At 41.0% G+C, this 20034-nt stretch overlaps 1 protein-coding gene across 11 annotated transcripts in view; it reads right to left on the bottom strand.

The window, feature by feature from the left end:
• rapgef2 (Rap guanine nucleotide exchange factor (GEF) 2) overlaps nucleotides 1-20034 on the bottom strand; it is a 142576-nt gene that overhangs the window by 97057 nt on the left and 25485 nt on the right. For all 11 annotated transcript variants that reach the window (XM_034689712.1, XM_034689722.1, XM_034689721.1 and 8 more), the window contains exon 2: nucleotides 2687-2757. In XM_034689712.1, the coding sequence (XP_034545603.1) occupies nucleotides 2687-2757 (71 nt within the window). The remainder of the gene's footprint in view (nucleotides 1-2686; nucleotides 2758-20034) is intronic.

Genomic DNA, 20034 nt, shown 5'->3' with positions numbered 1-20034 from the left:
TCAAGGCAACATTCTTCACTCCTTATTTTGCAGCTCCAGCTTTTAAAGCCCCAAAGAAATTAAATTAACAATCAAACTGTCATGAAAACGTGCAAAGAAGAGCTCTTGTAATGAGGAAGTAACACATTTTACAGTCTGTTAAAAGTGGGAATTTGTCCCTTATCTCAAAGACAGAAAGAAAGGAATGCTGTTCCACCTTTCTGATGGATTTCCATACACAGCTGCCCCCAAATCCTATCATCTGAGAGGGGGTTTCAGATGCTGTTAGACCACATCATGTCCCACCATGAGCAATCCTTTGGCAATATTTGGCAACAGTGGCAAAAAAACCTTCCTTTTAACAGGCAGAATCCTTAAGCAGAACCAGACTTGTGTTGAACAGTCATCTGCCAGGACTGAGTCTACACTACACTTTATTAGTTATTAGTCCACTTTATTAGTTTAACCCATACTGCATTGGACTCATAACAAGAACACAAAAGTTACTAAAACGACTTCACTGGAGGCAATTTAACAGATTTCATGCAGCATTTTCTGGAACTGCAAGATTTATATGACTCTTTTCACTGATACATCACTGCTCTATATTTGTGATCAGACCTCAATGTGTGAAATTGGTGGAGTTTCCCCTTTCAACAGCACCCAGGGGCATGTGTCAAGTTCTTTGTCTAATTCTTTGATAATGACGGAGCCGCCTTAGAAAACACACTAATGAATCTGAAGCCTGATTTATACTTCTGTGTCAAATTGATGGCGTAGCATACGCCAGGTCTGCGTAGCTCCCGTACCTTCACAGAGGCCTACGCACGTAGCTGACGTGCACCTCCTCCACAATGTAACTACGTGTCTAATCGACACAGACCACAACACCTGTGATTGGTCCACTCGGCTGCATTGTATTTCTCGCATTTACAGCACATCCAGGAAATACATGCACATCGTCCGTGTATTTAATCTCCTTGTCCGTCTTCTCTCTATTCTATCCTGTAATCAGGTCTGTATGATAAACAGTGACATGATTAACATATCACGCTTTGAACCGCTGTGGAAAAGTAAACAGAGATCGTAGCAGGGCTGGAAGCAGGCGACCCAACTATCAGAGAGACCTCACTGCCCTCAAGAGTTTCGGCGGAGAATTGCTGCGTGTCACATCGGGCACATCGACGCACAAGTAAGTAGTGCTAGCGTCCGTGTCAACGTAGGTTCGTTGCAGAAGTACAAACTAGGCTTAAGCTAGGGTTGGTAGTCTCGGAAAACTAGCATGAATTTGAATGTAGCTTTTCCTCATGACTCCGTCTAACCCCTCCCCTCTTCCCCTCGGAGCTCCTCCAAAACGACACATGCACGAGTGCCGCTGACTTGCGACCATATGATCGTGACTGATTCAAAACCGGTCCTCACCAAAACATTATCATAGTGAAAGTTAAAAACACGAACAAACATGGCTGCTGTTAGTACTCACAACTGTCATGCTAGCATTATCCAGTTGTACTGGTGACACGATATCAGGAGAAAAGTTATAACACATATATAATACTGTAACAGCTCTACTGTTTGTTAAACGTGTTCAGTGTAGATGTTCTTAATTCCTACAGTGTTGACAGTCAGTGAAGGCATTAAGAGAGGTGTAGAGTGTGTGAGCGGGAGAGAGGAGAGACAAGAGGAGAAGTTTTTCATTCATTCAAACATTGATTGTTGTTTTGTTGGTTGGTGTGATCACGGCCGACAGTGACCGGTAAGTAAAGCTCAACGTGTTCACCAATCAGCTTGTCATCCCTACAGCATCCGGACAGACGCTACAGTACATCTACATTTTCTGTAGGACTTACTAAATGTCATTCATTCTTCTGCTTGTCAGAGCCCCCGTGGTGAGAGCTTTTTAGACTCTACGGTCCTGAGCAAGCACCTCATCAGGTCAGAGGGGACAGGCCCGAGGTCGAGCGAGAGGGTCAGTAAATAGAGTCAGGGGAAGCAGAAGCAGGGGACAGGGACTCGGAGTGCACGCCGGGGAAATGTATGCGCAGGAGGCGGGCAGAACGGCAAGACGGGATTTGAATGGTTTAAAATTTTGGAACCCAAAAACGGTGATTGGTTGGTGTTTTCCCAGGTTTACTCTGGCTGTAGATAGCAGCTTTTCTTCGCTCTTTTTTAAGAACACATTATGTATTGATTGCCATCAGGACATAAAGATAATTTTAACCAGTATAACAAAAAGTGTATCTAAATCTGATTACCAACCTCAGCTTTAAGGGTGCTTCCAGATTTGGGACCCTTACCAGGATCTGCATAGACTTGACCCTGAAAGTGATAAGCCTGAGGAGCTCTGTGTCATTAATGTACTCATGTATGTTTCTATATCTTTAAGAGTAAAAAGGTAAATGTATTTTTACAAACGCCAGTCACATGGAAATCTAGATTTCAATCACTTTGACTTTTAGCAGCCAGATTTGCCTTCTAGAGAGAATAATTCCAGTGATTAGTCGTAGGGCAAAGTGGCTCCTGGATTAGAAAACCAGACGACTACAGCGCCGTTCAGCTGGCGGCTTGGTGTTAATGTTCAAGCCGTTATAGAGCGCACACTGGGGAGATGACACTGTGTTTCAATTTGCATTTGCAATTCACGTGACGGGGAGAAGAAGCTTGAGGTTGTGTTAATTAAAAACCAGGAATGTGTGCAGACGCTCACCTCAGCTGGTGCTCTCGCAGGTTGGATAAGGCCTCCATCCCGTGGAGATATGAGTAGACGATTTCCAGGTCCTGAGGAACAGAGGAGACGGGTTGTTAGATACAGGAGAGAAGAGCTAGACCTCACAGGTACATGTTTTTAACACAGACAATGTATGAGAGAAGACAAAATAACAGAAAATGATGACCTTCTTTCAGTTTTATGATATTTTAGAGCAGGGGTTCCCAAACTTTTCAGCCCGCGACCCCCAAAATACTGATGCCAAAGACTCGCGACCCCCACTGTCCCTCAAAGTGATTTAATGTGGCTTCATTTAGCTGGTCTGCAGAAAGTTACCCTACCTATATGAGCATATGGCTGTGTTTCCTGTGCTGTTATGAATTAACCTGCTTCTGCTGATGCTTTTGATAATCAACTTTTCACTAACCCTAAACTTAGGAGTTATCAGCAAAAAGAAAGGCAGAAAGCTCATTACATTTTCTACTTTCAAGGTTTTATTTCAAGGTTAGCGACTAATGTTGTCAATATTTTTTACCATAATAGGTAAAATGTACTATTTCTAGATAACTTAAAAAAATATATTCTGGAAGACATCACAGGACCCCCCATTTGTGTCCCACACTTTGGGAACCCCTGTTTTAGGGCAACTCAGTGATGCTCTGGTTATTGGGCCCGCAACTATAACCGTTACTGTGATAATTCACTCTTACTGCTCTCTTTCTAGCAGCAGCAGTCAGCTGTTTTAAGTTACAAGCTCCAATAATCCACTGGACTCTACCTGTCCACCATCACATGTCAGGCAGATAAAGTTGCATCTAACTGGTCAGCATATAGAGCAAGAAGAAATGCAAAAGCAAGGAATGTTTGGCCACTGAAAAAGTCAGTTACCAAAATATTCCAATCATTTTTGATCACCAAAGTTAACACACGATTTGAACACTACTATACTCCATCAATATGCAAGAAAAAAGACAACAAAAACACACTCAAGAATTCAAATATAGCCAAAAGTCCCAGTGATGCTTCAAATACTGATCGCTCACACCGCAGTAGAGGACAAACTCTCTACTACTCATCCCACAGAAAACCTCCACAAGGTTGATTTGTGCGACTCATTATCAGAGTAGAGGGCAATAAAGCACCTCGCAGAGAGAAATAAAGGAAGTACACTGCACAACTATGAACTCCCCATTCAATTACTTCATCAAGTGACCCAGTGAGCGACTCTCAGATTGTTTGGCCTGAATCCAAGTCAGAGGTGAAACAAAGTGGCCCTCTCTGCGAGCTGGCAGCCAGCACAGCTCCTCCACTGTCTGCTGGGACACACTGAGGCTCACTGAATCTGTCTGTGTATTTTTTTTTGTGTGTCTGTGTGTGTGTGTGTGTGTGTGTGTGTATACTTCTGTGTGTTTGTGTGTTGCTGGTCGCAGCTACTGGGATGCCTTTGTCGGCTGCAACTGGAGGTAGATGTGGCGACAGCAGAGCTGAGCAACAACAGAGACCCTGTGTTAGGACCCCGCCAGACACATACACACACAGGAACAGCACACAGATGGCCGGCCTGTCTCTGGGTTGTGTTTCAGGGGGCAGCAATCATAAGCTTATTGACATTTTATGAAATGTTGACCACACTAAGTAAAATAACACTTTTTTTGAGCTGGTTTGGTTTCTTCAGACGGTGTCAGGAGACAACAAAGAGCCACAATCACAGCAGGCCCCAAGTCTCTGGATGCTAAATTAGAGCTCCCCTATTAGCTCAACATTAAAGAACAAAAGTTCACACTTGATTAAAAAGATCTGTGGTCCCCACCTGTTAAGAACTATTATGTGACACAATGCTGTAGACTATTAAGTGACATCCAAACTGTGTTACGTAACTGGGTGTTGGTCTCTTGAATTAAACTCTCCTTTGTTATTTGGGTTCAGCCTTTATGAAGCGGACACAGAGAGAAAGCGTCCTCAGGGCAGCCGGGCCCTGTTACATCACACTGTGATATCCTCACTAACCAGATCCTTATGCACAATGTGTCTGTGGTCACTGAAACGGCAGACTCAGTGCAATGCTTTCACAGAGGCCATGTTAAGGTGCTTACTGCCACCTATTGGGGTTCTGAGGAACTGCAGGCTTCATTCAATGTAAATGATGATCACTGGTTCTGACTTTTCAAACATGACTGCCTGTTGTGCTGAAGGAAACAAGAAGAGTGAGACTTTTTATGCATTCTTGATGGTTTCTTATATTATTTCTCCCAAAAGGGTCATTGAATGATCAGAAGAAGTCACTGTTGGATTAATCAATGACTCATTAAGAAGGCTGGCCCTGATTTACGAGTCTATTTTAAGTGCAATCAATGTTAACTAGTGTTGAGTACTCTTTCAGGGATTCTTATACCTTTGGTTGATTTATGTCAGGAGTAATATTTAATTGCATTTCTAGACATCATAACATAATTTATATTAAGAGCTCAAGAACATATAATTATTTTATTTTATTTTTATTTTATTCATATTTATATCTTATTTTATTTTATTTGTATTTATATCTTATTTTATTGCATTTCATTTTATCTTATTCATATGTATATATTTCATTTTATGTCTTATTTTATTCAATTTTATTCGTATTTATATATTTTATTTTATCTTGTTTTATTTTATTCGTATTTATATCTTATTTCATTCCTTCTTTTTTTTAATATTTTGATATTTACATACTGTTTTAAGAGCATACTGTACTGAATTTCCACCCCCAGAATATATTATGTATTTTTTATTCTGACTTAAGCAGCTCAAAAGCAGCCACACTGTCGATGCTGCCTGCAGCGTCTGAAGATATTATTGTTTATCTATCTTTCTTTAATTGGCCTTGTGAATGATGGCATTGGCTGACACTGATTATTTAAAAATGCTGAATGCACAGACCGATTAATAGTCTGTCTCTAGTACTAAAATATTTTCAATTTAATGCTTTTTTTGTAAAGCTCAATCACAGAGTTTAGGCCTAAAATGCTATGTGAAAAAAACTGTGTTTTGTTACAAGAAGGGGAGAGACAACCTCACCAGAAAGAAAATATTTTCACCTAAGCCTATAATATCCCGTCTTATGTCACCACCACACCCTAAAACTCTCCTGGGCTATGAAGACAAAATGTATGAAAAGAAAAATTCACCACATACCAATGTCTCAGTGTGACGTGTGTTTTGGGGGATTTGTTCAAAGAATTTGAGCAAAAAACAAAAGAAAAAAAAAGGAAAGTGTCATCAGATATATGTTTTTGGCTGTGTTGGCCAACAAAGGAAGAAACACCCTTCTTACACAAAGCATCAATCCACAGATAAGATCACCACTAGGTGGCAGTGTTGCAAGTTTATTTACTCCCCCGTGACATCACAGTGAATAAAGCAGCAGCACTCAAACAGCAGCCTCACACGGAGAAATATGCAAAACCATCAATTGTGGCTTGGGTCTCAAATATTTCAGATAGACTGTATGGAAGGAATGTACAGGACCCCATCTTTTCCACTCCTGGGGCCTTACATTTTCTGGTCAGTTTTTCTTTTTCTCCGTCTGCCCTCTTTTTGGTTGGAGCCAAACAAAGTTACCACAAAGTGCACAGTGAGGGGAGACATAATCATCGAATCACAACAAAGCTCTCGGTTTCAAAACTGGGTCTCTGAGCGTTTCTGTTCATGCCATTCAAACATGCAAAAAATAAAGGACTTAAGTTACTATAACAGCTGAGTTTGTGCAGAGATCAAAAGCAGAGGGTGTTTGATCATCTAGGTGATGCCTGCTTCATTTTCTTTCACGTCTCTGCCTGGGAGCAGGAACAGCCTCTTGTGGACAAGAAACAGGAAGGAGATCAGAACATGAGTGGCAGAAACTAGGACATGCTGATGAAGGCAGCATCCAGCCAGAATTCATCTCATTGTTTCTGCTGAATAAAGACAAAGCGCACTCATTTTTTATTTATTTTTCTACTGCTGGCTTTTGGGCTTTTGGGTGGACTCAGACTCCCATGAACGCAACACTAGTAACACCCTCTAATCCCTCCTCCTTCCTTTTCTGGACTAATCCTTCCAGGAACACAGGTGGCCCCCGCGGAAGGAAAAACATACCAAGATGCTGTTCTTGATAAAAGCTCATGGTTCATTCAGAGTTACTGAAAACTACCGACTGCATTCCTCTCATACCAGATACATACCGTCAATACAACCTCTCTGTAAACTCCTGCAGTCGTTTCCTGGATGCAGCGCAGCGCTGTCATCACTGAACACCTCAGTGTGTCAGACAGATGGGAGCAGTGCAATGCAGCCAAACGAGTGGAGGCATTTCCTCTCTTAAATGAAACAATAGTACGCCTTGTCTCCCCTGTTTGTAGCCCAAACACACACACACACAACCGCAACACATGCAAACACACACCGAAACATCCCTCCATTTTCCACCTATTATGTTAGGCCCCAGAGGGAGAGGGTGCAGTGTTAGGCACAGTGCCAGCATGTTGAGTGGCAAAGCATTCAGTGGGCAAAAAGGGGTCAAGGAAGTTGTGATGTTTTTCCTGTGCTGATTGTCTTCATTGAGACGCAGGAGGAAACAAAGGAGCTTCAGGATGCAGTCAAAACAAACACGGCTTAACAGAAAGAGAGACGAGGGAAGAAAGTGAATCGATTGTTGTGTTTGTTCTAAAAATATCAGAATCTAAAATGGATTTATCGGGCTAAAGAAGTTTATTTACTTTTCTCAATTTTCTAGAGCCAGAGACAACTTTGAGATGCTTTGTTTTGTCCAACAACATTAAGAAACCTGCAGACGTCCAGCCTCTAATCCACATAGATGTAAATACCTTTAAAGTCAAACTTTAGAACTGTGCAGAAAGGTCTGTCAAGTGCATAAAATTGTGTCTTTTTAATGTTTGATCTTCAAATACTCCATCTAATAATCCGTGCAATTTAAAAAAACGGTTTAACAAAGGCAACAAGGCATAGTCAGTACAAAATGACATTGAATGCTGTCATAGATAAAATGAAAACATTTAAAATTGATAAGTTTTTCATCAAATTTCATCTAGTAAATGTATAAAACAAACTGATCTAAAGTTGCCAGTTTAAACTTTTTTTTTTTTTTTTTTACAGCAAATACATTATTCAAACTCTTCCAAATGTTCAGGGTCTGAGGGAATAAGTACTTATAAAGGTCAGAACGTTTAGGTTCCTTTTCTCAGAAGTACAGTTCTTAGCTTTTTAATCTGGCTTTTAATTTTGAGTAATTTATTTTTATCCCTGGACTATTATTATTATTATTATTATTATTATTATTATTATTATATATTTATTATTATATATTTATTATTATTATTATTATTATTATTATTATTATTATTATTATTATTATCTATTTATTCCTTGTATCTATACAATATTTTTTAAGTTAAAATATTTTTTTATGTTTATTTCTACCCTTACTTATTTTAATAATTTTACTGTATTTACTGTATTGATTTTTTTTTTTTTTTTATATTTTATTTATGATCATGTCTATTATTATTTTAACATTTCTGTTGTTTTTGGTCTCTGTTCTTTTATGAGGCACTGTAGGCTGCATGCTTGTACGTATGAAAGGTGCTTTATAAATAAAGTTGAGTTGAATTGAGTGGAGTTCCTACAATTGTTGTCTTTTAATCTGATGTCATTTTTTCAGACACTTTATATCTTTAAAGCTCTCCTGTGAGGAGTTTTTAGCCTGTTGTGAAATGGACTGAAATGAATACTTACATCTCTTAATGACCCCAAAAAGCTAACTAGACTGTCAACAAGAAGATCGTCTGTTTCCTTATTGTGATATTTAATGACGGGGGTAGGTGTCAGACCAAGTGGTTAATTGCACACTGTTATAAAGCCTTTCACATGTTCAATGGCAAAGACTCTCTATGAGTGATACATTTGAAGCAGGGTGAGATTTTGCATGAAGAAACTAAATGCACATATAAGACAGAATCGGCAAAGACTGCTCTGTCCACAGGGGGCGCAAAAATCTTGCAGATCGACAGTTCCTCACAGGAGCATTAAAATCTCTACAACTTTAATAATGCTGTTTTTTGTAGATTACACTGCTGACATTATGATTTAGAGTTTAGATTTAGATTATACAGACAACAACCTCCCACAGCCAGTGTGTTCTCACCACATTTTACCCTGCATGTTATCTACTTGTTAAGATATTATCAATACACATTCAATGAATGAGTGGAAATAACTGATCGTGGGTTTCTATTGTATTTAAAGAACACCGTGTATTTCAATGATCAGAATATTACAGATTCTGTAATTCAGTATTTGTTCAAATCAATTCACCAGTTTGAGGTCACCCTGCACTACAGTCACAAACCACCTTTTCTCTTCTTATCTCCTAACACACCACAGCGTCTGTTTGCCAGATAGCATGCTCTCCCTCTGCTCTGGCCCTTTCACTGTGGCACAAATGGTCAATCCATTTATTCATTTGGCTGTGGCTGAGAGCAGATAGCAGACCTTCGCATGCATCTATCACCCTGCTGCAGACAAACATCAAAGAGAGCGGCTGCAACCTTTCAAGTACAATGGGACACTGTGAGAGAGACAAACAAAGGAGTCTCAGGTGAGGAGGAGGAGGACCTTTCTGATGACCTCTACCACCACTGTTTCTGATGAATGAGCGAAGATTTCAATATTTTGACACCTTGCACGAGTTTAGTTAGAATCAAAAATCAAGATTACTTTTAATTCAATTAATGCATTTCACCCGCCATTATCTTGTCTGCATATTTCTGCAGCAGTTCAAGAAATGTCAAAAGGAATTCAGCACCAATTAATCTGAGCAATAACTCACAAAGCAGAAAAAGCACTTCGTTAATGTGTGTCAAGGGAGCGATGGAGCAAACAGCAGATGATGAGGTTATGTTTGTATAAGGTGCTGGAATGAGCGATTAAGTGTTATAAAGTCATAAAAGCCGACTGGATGGCTGTTTCAGTGATGCTCTGCCCTCACTGAGTCATCCAGCTCAGTAAATCAATGATCCTGTCTCCCTTGTTGACAACATTAGCATCTCCAGACGTCTGCATGTGTGCATGCAAGCCTGGCGCTTGTCTGACTGCTGTCGAGGTAATCCTTATCCTGATCTCATGCCTGTTACTCTCTGTCAGGGCAGGAGGACATGTTGACTTCTATCTTTAACACATAGCATCAATGGAGGTCTGTTGATGTTTGTCTCTGCAAGAAAGGTCCTGCTACTGCAATGCAGAGCTGTGGACACTACAATACGAGACAAAGGCGGAATAAGGACAGTATTTTTCTCACCTAAGTGCACAGTTTAATAAAGATTTTGCCTTCTCTTCTTCTCTGCCCTTTGCCTTAATGTTTTTTTTTATTATTTGCTGATGTACTGTACGTTTTTGTGGCTACAAGGGAGGCATTTTCAAGACTTCTGCAGACTCAAAAGCCTCATATAGCCAAGCATTATGGGTGCTACATATATTGGTAGAATTTATACATTTTGTTTCTGAGCTGTCTGCTGATCTACAGCTCAAAATCTCTATTCATGGCAGTCTGGTGTCTTTTAAAATCTTGATTTTCGGATAGGGCTGGGCGATAATTCAATAGTGATAATTATCGTGGTAAATTTTTGTCAATGTAAACATAAATGTTTGATAAAAATGTGATATATTTAAACCTGTAATTAAAACCACCAACCACTGGAAAGGGAGGGGGCTTTAATGCATCTTAAACGCTAGTTGCCACCTAACAGACGAAGAAGACAGCCAATCATGTCGCAGGGTAAGAGGTAGGAGGGGCTTAAAGACGTTTGGAGCAGAATGTAAACGCAGCTGAAACGAGCGACAGCAACAGAGAGGAAAACTCAACACCAGCCAACTCAAAGCAGAGCCGTTAGTCTGACACTGTGTGGACTCTGCATTAACTATTACCTTAATACACTTAATTAAATATACTTTCAGGATGTGGGTAAATAAATCAGATTATGCAAATTATCTCAACCTGAGATAATAAGAATCTACAAACTAAAACTTCACAAAATCCTCCTCTTACACAGAAGACCTGCTTCCTGTTTGCACGGTCAGATATGAGGGATTCAAGAAGTTAACAAACCGTCCTCAACTTTCACTCAGGAGCAAAAATCTGCTTTTAATCTTAAATTAACAATGATAAGATTTTTATCGTGATAATTATCAATATCGACCAATATGAATTTTTTTTTGCTTAATATCATTTTTAATATCGCCCAGCTCTAATTTCAGTGTCTATCTGATATGCACCATTTTAGCACCTCCTTTCTTCAGAGAGCTGAATGCTTTAAAATAGTTGTAATGAGTGAACCGGTGTTTCTCTATTTAAATGCTAACTGGAAAGGTAACAAGAAAGTCCTCAGTGACAGAGGTCAGAGCAGGATGTTTCTGTTTTTCTCCTCTTTGAAGGAGCTTCCCCGATCAGTGACCCCATAGACTGAACAAGCCTCGTGTCTCCCTACGTTAATTCTCACCTGACTTTTTGAACTAGCCGATCAGAGCAGCCTGCAGTCTCATCCAGGGATTACTCCAACACACCTTTACCTCACAGTTTGAAACGTTGCCCACATTTAGTCGGGGAAAAGTTTAGTAGTAAGTGTTGACATTGAGCAACATTTCAACCTTTATGGTTCTTGTGTGTAAATATGAGAAAGCCCAGTACCATCGGACTGCAACAAAGATGATAGACTCTGAACTTGAGATGCTGTGACACGCACCAGCCACAGGTTCTGTGAGTCCCGCTGGCATGATGTACTAAAAGTTAGAACAATGAAGCAGCTTTTCATCACCCTCCCTGAAGATCTGACGGCTGCACAGAGCAAACACTTTGTATAGCTAACTTAAGACCAACCTTTTTAATCTTGCTTTTAAATGAGTTTTATTCTTACAACAGTTTTATTTCACCTTACTTTAATTATTTATTATTTAGTTCAAATAGTAGTCATTTTTTTAAGTATAGCGTCTCCGTTTCTTTTACTGGTTTAATCCTTCAGGGTTTTATTATCTTAGCATTTTATTTTGGTGAGCTTAATTTCCTGTGTTGAGTTTTAACATCTTATTTTATCTCCAGTGTTTCCTCATTAATATATCATGAAAGCGTTTCCTTAGTTCATTCATTTTTTAATTTTTATTTATTTTATTTTTATCATTATTGTTTCATATATTGTGTTCTTAACCTTAGGATTGGGGGATGGATTTGGGGTCAGGCTGAGGTTGGGATTAGGATGGGGGAGTCTTTTTATTTTTTAAATATTTTTAATGCATTCTAATTTAAGTTGTTTTTATGTACGGCACTTTGTGTTTCAATGTCATTGCATGAAAAATGCTTTGCAAATACAGTCTGATTGATTGATTGATTGATTGATTGATGATTCATTTTCCTGTAATGTGCATTAAAAGTCAAATTATGGAGATATTAAGTCAGCTATGATACAAACAGAGGGAGTAGAAAATTATGACTGAAATTTCTGTACGTTTTATTTCGTTACAATAAAAAGCAAATTACCAAGTAGTGAAGTCTGTTGCGATTCCAAGCATGTCTAGATTTCATGTTAGAGAGCTTGCATAGCTGTATAAATCAAAGTTACACATCAAATACAATTCATCTAGGACTTCTTCAGTCAGATAAAATCCTATCACTAAATATAAAATGTCCAAAAGAAGAAAATGGTCCTCATGTCTAGTTTTCCCTCGCCACAAGTGTCTTTCCACTCCTCTTTATTCTTATCCGACCAACAGGCAGACGAATAGAAAGGCAGAGAGAGTGAAGAAGACACCAGGGAGGCCACCGACTGTGAGGCATATGTACTTTTGTCAGCACTGGCAGGCAACTTGTCTGATGAATGTTCACACTGAGTCACATCTCACCAGCAAATTGGGTAAAATGGCAATTGTGTCCCTTCCGTCTGTCCGCTGCGGCTGTCATTTGCTGGTTGAAATATGACAAACCATTACATGTGATGAACTAACCATCATCAGCCAACTTTTCAATCCTTCTGAGATTTAAAACTTTCGATGGAAACAGCAGATCAGGACAGGGAAGTGCAGATTAAGGTCACACAACTTGGGGGAAATCTTGCATCATGCTTGAATACAATTAAACATCAAATTAAATCTGCAGTTTGTGATTCCAGCCTCTTGTTTGTAAGACGCTGCATTCAGGGGAGAAGCTGCATCTCTCTTTCCAGTCGGCTCATTACAGCCTTCCCGACTAAGATGCTTACGACCTTGATCCCTGGCAGTCAAAGAAGGAATGGCCGTTCTAATCACGGCACTTTGCGCGGGGAGGATTTGTTGTCGTTCTGTTTCAGAAAATAGCTGTGAAAAGCACAAATTAATCCCCCGCGATTCTGGAGCGAGGACGACCTACTTCTACAACAATTGCTCACTTGTCACTGCGGGGTGAGCTTTAAACTGCACATACCTTCACCCTCCGAACCTCGCTGTGGCCGCTTCAAGGTTGAGATTCATGCATGATGCAAAAGCAGCTCATTAGGGTGACATAACCATGATTAAAGAAGCCGGATTATACTTTCTGTTTGAACTGCAAAACATGTGGGCGTTGGATTTTCTATATTAGCTTATTTTCAGTGTAATCAAAAAATGGAGCAACATATTTAAACGTAAACAAATTAAGCCTTGTGTAATGGAATCCACTCGTTTTAAATGTGGTTATGAATTCATTTTCATGCAGCTCCGCACCACGGCGTGATCCAGAACACTTCCCCTTTTGAAGTTTTGACCTTTTCCAGCTCTGCTTTTCTACACCGGCGACCCCTCACTCAGTGACGTGTCGGTATTCCTGGATCCTGTTACCGTGACAGCGGAGGGGCCGTCTTGTGTGTCAGGTCGGGGTGAGGCGTGCATTCCTCAGATGACACCGGCTAGATAACGTCTCAGTCTGCACACCAACAGACACATGGAAGAGGCCGTCTCAGTCTAACCCCCTGCTGCTCGCTAACCTATGAAGGTACCATAAAGCATACCAAGAGGAGGAGCCATCTGGGCCAACTGTGTGAGATGCATATGTGCATGTGTGGGGACCTGCAGGGATACTGCCAAGCTTCAAAGAAACAGAGGCTGCATGACATGTTCAGATTTTTACACTGACATGGCTGCTAGAAACGCCAATTATATGTTTTAGAGCTTGTGTTTCTGACGTTTTGCTTTTTTTATTTTGTGGTTTTTGGAAAAATGCGATGAATTTAAAACGTCAGTCTATGAATCTACAAGATACTAGGGATGGGCAATGATTTTGCAATATTCGAATATTCGTTCACTTAGTAAAAATAGATGAGTTACTTTGAATATTTTCTCATTTTAAAAATACAAATTTTCATCCTTTCTACCGGTGCCTGGTTGTAATACAGTATTCCCGCCAGAAGGTGGCTACAGAGCGTCTTAAAGCTGTTTGCTAACCGCATTAGCAAACAGAAGAAGAAGAATGCTAAATGCATTCAATAGCAAAAGAAGAAGAAAACCTCAGATACCCCTTTTCGACCAAGGCAGTTTCAGCGCTGGTTCAGAGCCAACGCTCAATTGAGAACTGTGTCATGTTTCGAACTGTGACTGAATCGGTTCCAGAGCAGCTTCAACTCTTTGCTGGTCTAGAACAAGCGGCAACCTCCAGTCTCAAAAGATGAAGCCAATGCGGAAGTGCTATAAACTGCAATACATCGAGAATCCGCTTGAGGCTGGCTGCAGAAACACCGGAAACCACATAGACATGAACGGGAAAAAGAAGATCTTTCCTGGTTCAAAAAACGGCTTGGCCCTATGAAGCTAATCTCTCTAATGGCACACACTGTACGGGGGAGGATTTTTTTTCTAATGTGACAGTTCAGAAGATATTAAGATTACCAGTTTTGCCCAAATAAGGACATGACTGATGTGACTCCCAGTCAGGAACACATAGCTATTGGCTAGGAGGCTCCCACTACGTCACACTCTGCCTGGTTGAGCTCCGCATTTCCATTATGGCTGCCGCCGTCGATTGGCTTCCAAACAGCTCTCAGGAACAGATGGGTGACGTCACGGATACTACGTCCATATTTTATACAGTCTATAGTCATGACATGCCTCTTCCACGGGCTTGAGAAGGCGGAAAACAAACAGGTGCTATGTTGGTTCAACCAGCTCTGAACCAGCCCGAGCACCAGCCCGGAAATACAACCCAGTTCGGGTTGTTTGAAAAGAGTTAACAGACAGTTGTTGTGATTTGTACTGTTTCTGAATCTCACAGTACTACACACGGATTTCCAGAGACTGAGCATGGCTGTAAAATGTAAACACACATGCCACGCCACGTTACAGAAACGCCGACATGAAGGTAGAGACAGACGCTGTCAGCGCCCGCTACTAGCAGCAACTCATCCTGCTGCTGGTTAACGCGGCTGCCAATGATTATTGAATAGTATTTTGGCTTGAAATGCCCATCCCTACAAGAAATGCAAGTGTTGGTTGCAGCTGGGATTTATCAAAGCACACCACCCCTCAGGTCAAACAGGGTTCATTAGCTAAACTGCTAAATGTCACTTGCATGGAAAAACCTCCCATGCATCCACTACTCCCAGAAAACTGGACTCCAGCACGGACACTTTCCAGCTTGGACTTGGAAAACAGCATTGCATTAAAAAAGCGTCACTCTCATTGATGTGTGGTGCTGTAATAAAAGCATATGGCTGCATCATTTGCAGAATAACAAGTTAAAAGTGAGTGTGTGAGGATAATGAAGAGGACAGAGCTGCTGTGTGAGGAGATAAACAGCCTGGAGCCGTGTAACGAGGTAAACAGACCATCGGGAGTCAGACAGCCCGTGTTGAAGGTTGGAAGGTCATGTTGCCTACGGTGCAGTATCCGCTAATGGCAATATATTGCATTATATTGTCATCTCAGCACAAACGCCGCAGCATGTCTGTGTCAGTGTGCCAAGTGGGACTGAAGACGACCACCACCCCCACCACCGGCCCTCCTGGAGCAGACAAAACAGCAGCGACGGCAGTTTATTCCAAATGTGCACGGTGTTCGTCATACACCTCAGGGGGCAGTGGTGTGATGTGCCAGTGCCAGTGTGTGTGTGTGTGTGTGTGTGCACGTCAGTCTATGTTTGTGTTATCGTGTGTGTGTGTGTGTGTATTCCCTTGCCTTTGTTTGTACATTCCCAGTGTTAACAGGGTGGCCAGGCAGCTGTCCTTGAGTCTCTATTGACAGAGAGTGTGGGATCTGTTGGGTATTTTTATCCATTAGCCTGCGTGAGAGAGCAGGTGGAGGCTTTGTGGACTACAACAAGGTCACACAGTGACGAGCAACCGCTACACAGTGCTATCTGTGACTGCTCTGGTCAAACGTCAGGGTCTGGGTGCTCGCTGCTACAAAGACCCAGCATGGGAGGATAGAAAAGAGGTTCAATGACGGGGTGAAAGAGCCTGTTTCCAAAACGACACATTCATCTGAATAAAGCAGAAAGTCACTCCTGCATATTAAAGACAGCAGGGCAGTAGAAGGAGGATTTATGCTGTTCTCCAACTATTTCCACATATTTCCAACAGCAGCGCGTCAAACTTTAAAACTGTTAATGAAAGAAACAACAACACAGCTTAACCGATCTGTGTTTAAACCATGTGCCCACTGAATGAAGCTGGCATGTACCACACAAAGCTAATTAGCAGCCCTTATTATCATTAAGGGCTTGGTGTTAAGCTAGCAGAGCACATGGCCCTGCTCATTCTTCCTCACTGTCTCAAATACTGAATTAAGTCTAGCAACAACAATCACAAGGGATGTAAGGATACACTCAATCCACCATTCCATTCGAATCCCAATTTTTGGATCATGCTACGATTCACTCACGATGCTATAATGATTTTCAAGAAAACTGGATTGAACTCAAAATTTAAATTACTATCATTTTATTTAAATTCTCAGATACGGACAGTTGCAATATATATTTGAAGAGTTCATTTGCAAAATAGATTCATATAGATTCTATAGATTCATAATAAAGTTACATTTTCAAGATATCTCTGATTAATAAAGTCATTTTGACTTTGTCAAAGCCATCCAACCTCAGTTGATTGATCCTACCAAAAACTAACTGTTTTTGCAAATGAACTCTTCATTTGTTCTCTTATATTTCTTTGTAAACAAAGTAATCCTTTTTCATTTTTAAGGTGTGTTGTAACTCAAATAAAACCACAGCACACTTTTTTTCCACAACTTGCAAAAAAACTAAAATCACCATACAAAAATACCTTGTTGGAAAATTTCAGAACAATTATAGAGAAATGGGAAGTGATTGATTCCCAAATGAAAGTATTAAATATAAATAGATGTAAATTTCAAGTGTTTTCTGTGATCGGTCTTTGGAAATGTTAACGATCAATTATCAATTAGTCATATAAAAAACGTAAAAGTTTATCTTGTCTTAAATAATGCCAAATCCCTAAATCAAATTTCCTTGATGACACAGTGTATATTACTGACGGTATTAAAGAGGTACGGATCATATTGTTAACATGCTGAATATGTGAGGAGCAGGCTTATGAATAATCTCTGTGGACGCATGGTCATAGAGTGAAGACTCAGACTACAACATGTGGATTTACTGCAACAGAACAACTGAACAGAATCATATTTTAGACTCACACTGTCCAGTTTCTCGTTCTTATTGAGAAAAATAATCATTTAAACGCAGTAAGGTGTCACCCGGGAGCGCAACCGGGTCAGAATCAGTCCAGCGATGGAGAAAAAAAGCGCTCATGGAGACCGGTCACTCAGCTGCAGACCCCAGCTGAGCGTCTCCGCTGTGTGCAACACCTTTAGTCAGCTGATTCTGAAACATGCTTTAAACTTAAAACACCTCCACTCAGTGAGTGATGAGAGAGAGCAGCGCAAGAGACTTAATGATGTTGAACAAGCGGAGTAAAATGCAGATGGCGCCTTCTACTGTTTAAAAATAACATCCAGATACACATTTTGTTGAATCAATTTTAATCCACCCTTATTTGTATCGATTTTTTACCGTCTTGCGATATATCCTTACATCCCTAACAATCACACTTCACACTGTTCAACAACACCGGCCTCTTTTTGTCCACAGGAAGGCCTCCACAAAAAACCCAGCCATCCACAACTTTCTCTTCAGGACTTCATTAAGGAGAATTGCACCTCTGAATGATGCTGTGTGGCTGGAGTGGCTGGTGGGGCAGTCGAAGACTAGATTTAAAGGCACTTTGGAGCTGCTGTTTATTTCCCACCGTGGCCATGCAGCTGGTGGACAAGGGGACTGGCTGAACAGGAATCAGGGCAGGCATGTGAATGAGCTTAGCAGCACCTACTTGAGCTGCCTGCCAGTATAAAACCCTCAAGAACTCGGTCTCTTGAGGCATGCAAATTAGGTTCATGCAAGGCTGCACAAGGAGGAGAGAAAGATTGAGTTTTAGTGGAACTTTCTTGGAAGCGCCCTATAGAGACTTAACACGTAGGTCTTTAAGAAACAGAGAATGTGCATGTTTCACAAGGAGAAAGCTAATTTGACTTAGCGGTAAATGAATGCTGACCTCTGTAACCTGTCTGCTTTGATGAGCGCTGCAGACGGCTTACACAGATGTTAGTTTGGAGGTGAGTGTGTGTGTCTTTAAGAGACAGCCAAATTCTCAGAAAGCTCTTCTTATATAAAGATCATGTTATATTAGAAGTCAGCTTTGGTGTCAGCATCGAGGCATGTCAAAATATGTCTCACAGTGTTAAGAATGTGTTGAGAAGAAGAAGTTACTGCTGCAGCTTACTGTCTCACTCATATGGCTGCACGATGCATCGCATACCACAGCCAGGGATTACAAAAATAATGTTTCCATGAGAGAATGAGAGAAGCTATCATCTTTCTCTCAAACCTCTCCTGCAGAGCTATACCATCAAACATTAGATCACTGTTTTGTTGTTGTTTTTACAGTGACGGTTTTATGTTACTGTCTTACCAAATGAAGAAGATCATGCTTGTGAATACATGTTCACCTGCTAGAACCCTTCTTTATCAGTCAAACAAGCCTGCAATGCTGTACTCAACTCACGTCTGTGCCAAAGACAAGAGAGAGCCTTTTTATAAACCACTGCTCCTTCAGTTCTCAGTATGTTGAAGCTTCTTACTGAATCTGTGTGATCTGAGTTTTTCTGTTCTTCAATTTTGGACATCTACTTTGTTTTACTATTTTCACTTGTGTCACATTAATACTAGGGATGTTGAAGCTTCTCACTAGTGGTGCAACGGATCATCGTTGACCCGTGATCCGTAAGGATGCCTCTCCATAGTTCGGCACGGATGTGGTCCGCGCATTGGTTGATGAGAAAAAAAAAAAGTTGCGAGTGTTCACGTGATGACCACATGTTCAATCCCCACTCACTCATCAAGCGCAGCGGTGGTCATGGCAAGTGAAGGAGCAGAGGAACTTGAAAAACCTCCTGCATCTGTTATGTCACATGTATGGGAGCCTTTTGGTTTCCCTGTGAAATACAGTGAATGCTGAATGTGCTTGAGCCACAGTATGAAATTCAGTCCCGCACCCACTAGACCAGAGGCCCTCAATAGGTGGCCCGCGGGCTGCATCCAGCCGCCTATTTGTGGCCCCCGAACTGTTATCACTCAATCATCAATCAATCTTTATTTGTATAGCGCCAAATCACAACAAACGTTATCTCAAGACGCTTTTACAAACATAGGAGGTCTAGACCACTATGTCAATATATATCTAATCTATCAGAATATATATCTAAAATAGAAATGTTCATCAGCGACAACAGATTGGCCATAATCCTCCTGTCAGCCACCACCTCCACAGGGTCCAGGACTGAGCTGGCCTTCTTCCCCAGTGTTTTCAGTCTTGCTCTCCTGTATCCTGTCCGCCCACAGCAGGTTTAATACTTCCAATGTGGCGTTCGTGTCCGGTGTTAGCTCTGTTAGCATGATGCTACTCTGCCAGTATTCCTCTGGTGCTGGGTTAGCTCATCCACCTTATCGTAGATAGATCTTACATTCCCCATAACGGTGGGTGGAAGGACAGGTCCATGTCGTCTTTTCTTAGCTTGCACCTCAGAACCAGCACGTCGTCCTTGCCTCCTTCTCCTCAGCTCGCAGGGAACATCAGGCCTAGCATCGTTTAGCATCAACATGCTACGGGCAGCTAACAGGTGATCTGGTATGTAAACAATGTTACCATGGATACACGCAGGATCTCCAGACACAGACAGGAACAAAAATAACTAAAAACACCACTGCAATTGTAGCCAGTTTGGTG

The sequence above is a fragment of the Notolabrus celidotus genome, chromosome 8, assembly GCF_009762535.1.
Source record: "Notolabrus celidotus isolate fNotCel1 chromosome 8, fNotCel1.pri, whole genome shotgun sequence".
In the NCBI taxonomy this organism is placed as follows: Eukaryota; Metazoa; Chordata; class Actinopteri; order Labriformes; family Labridae; genus Notolabrus; species Notolabrus celidotus.
Note: the sequence above shows the minus strand (reverse complement) of the source record. Positions and strands in the feature narration are given on the sequence as shown.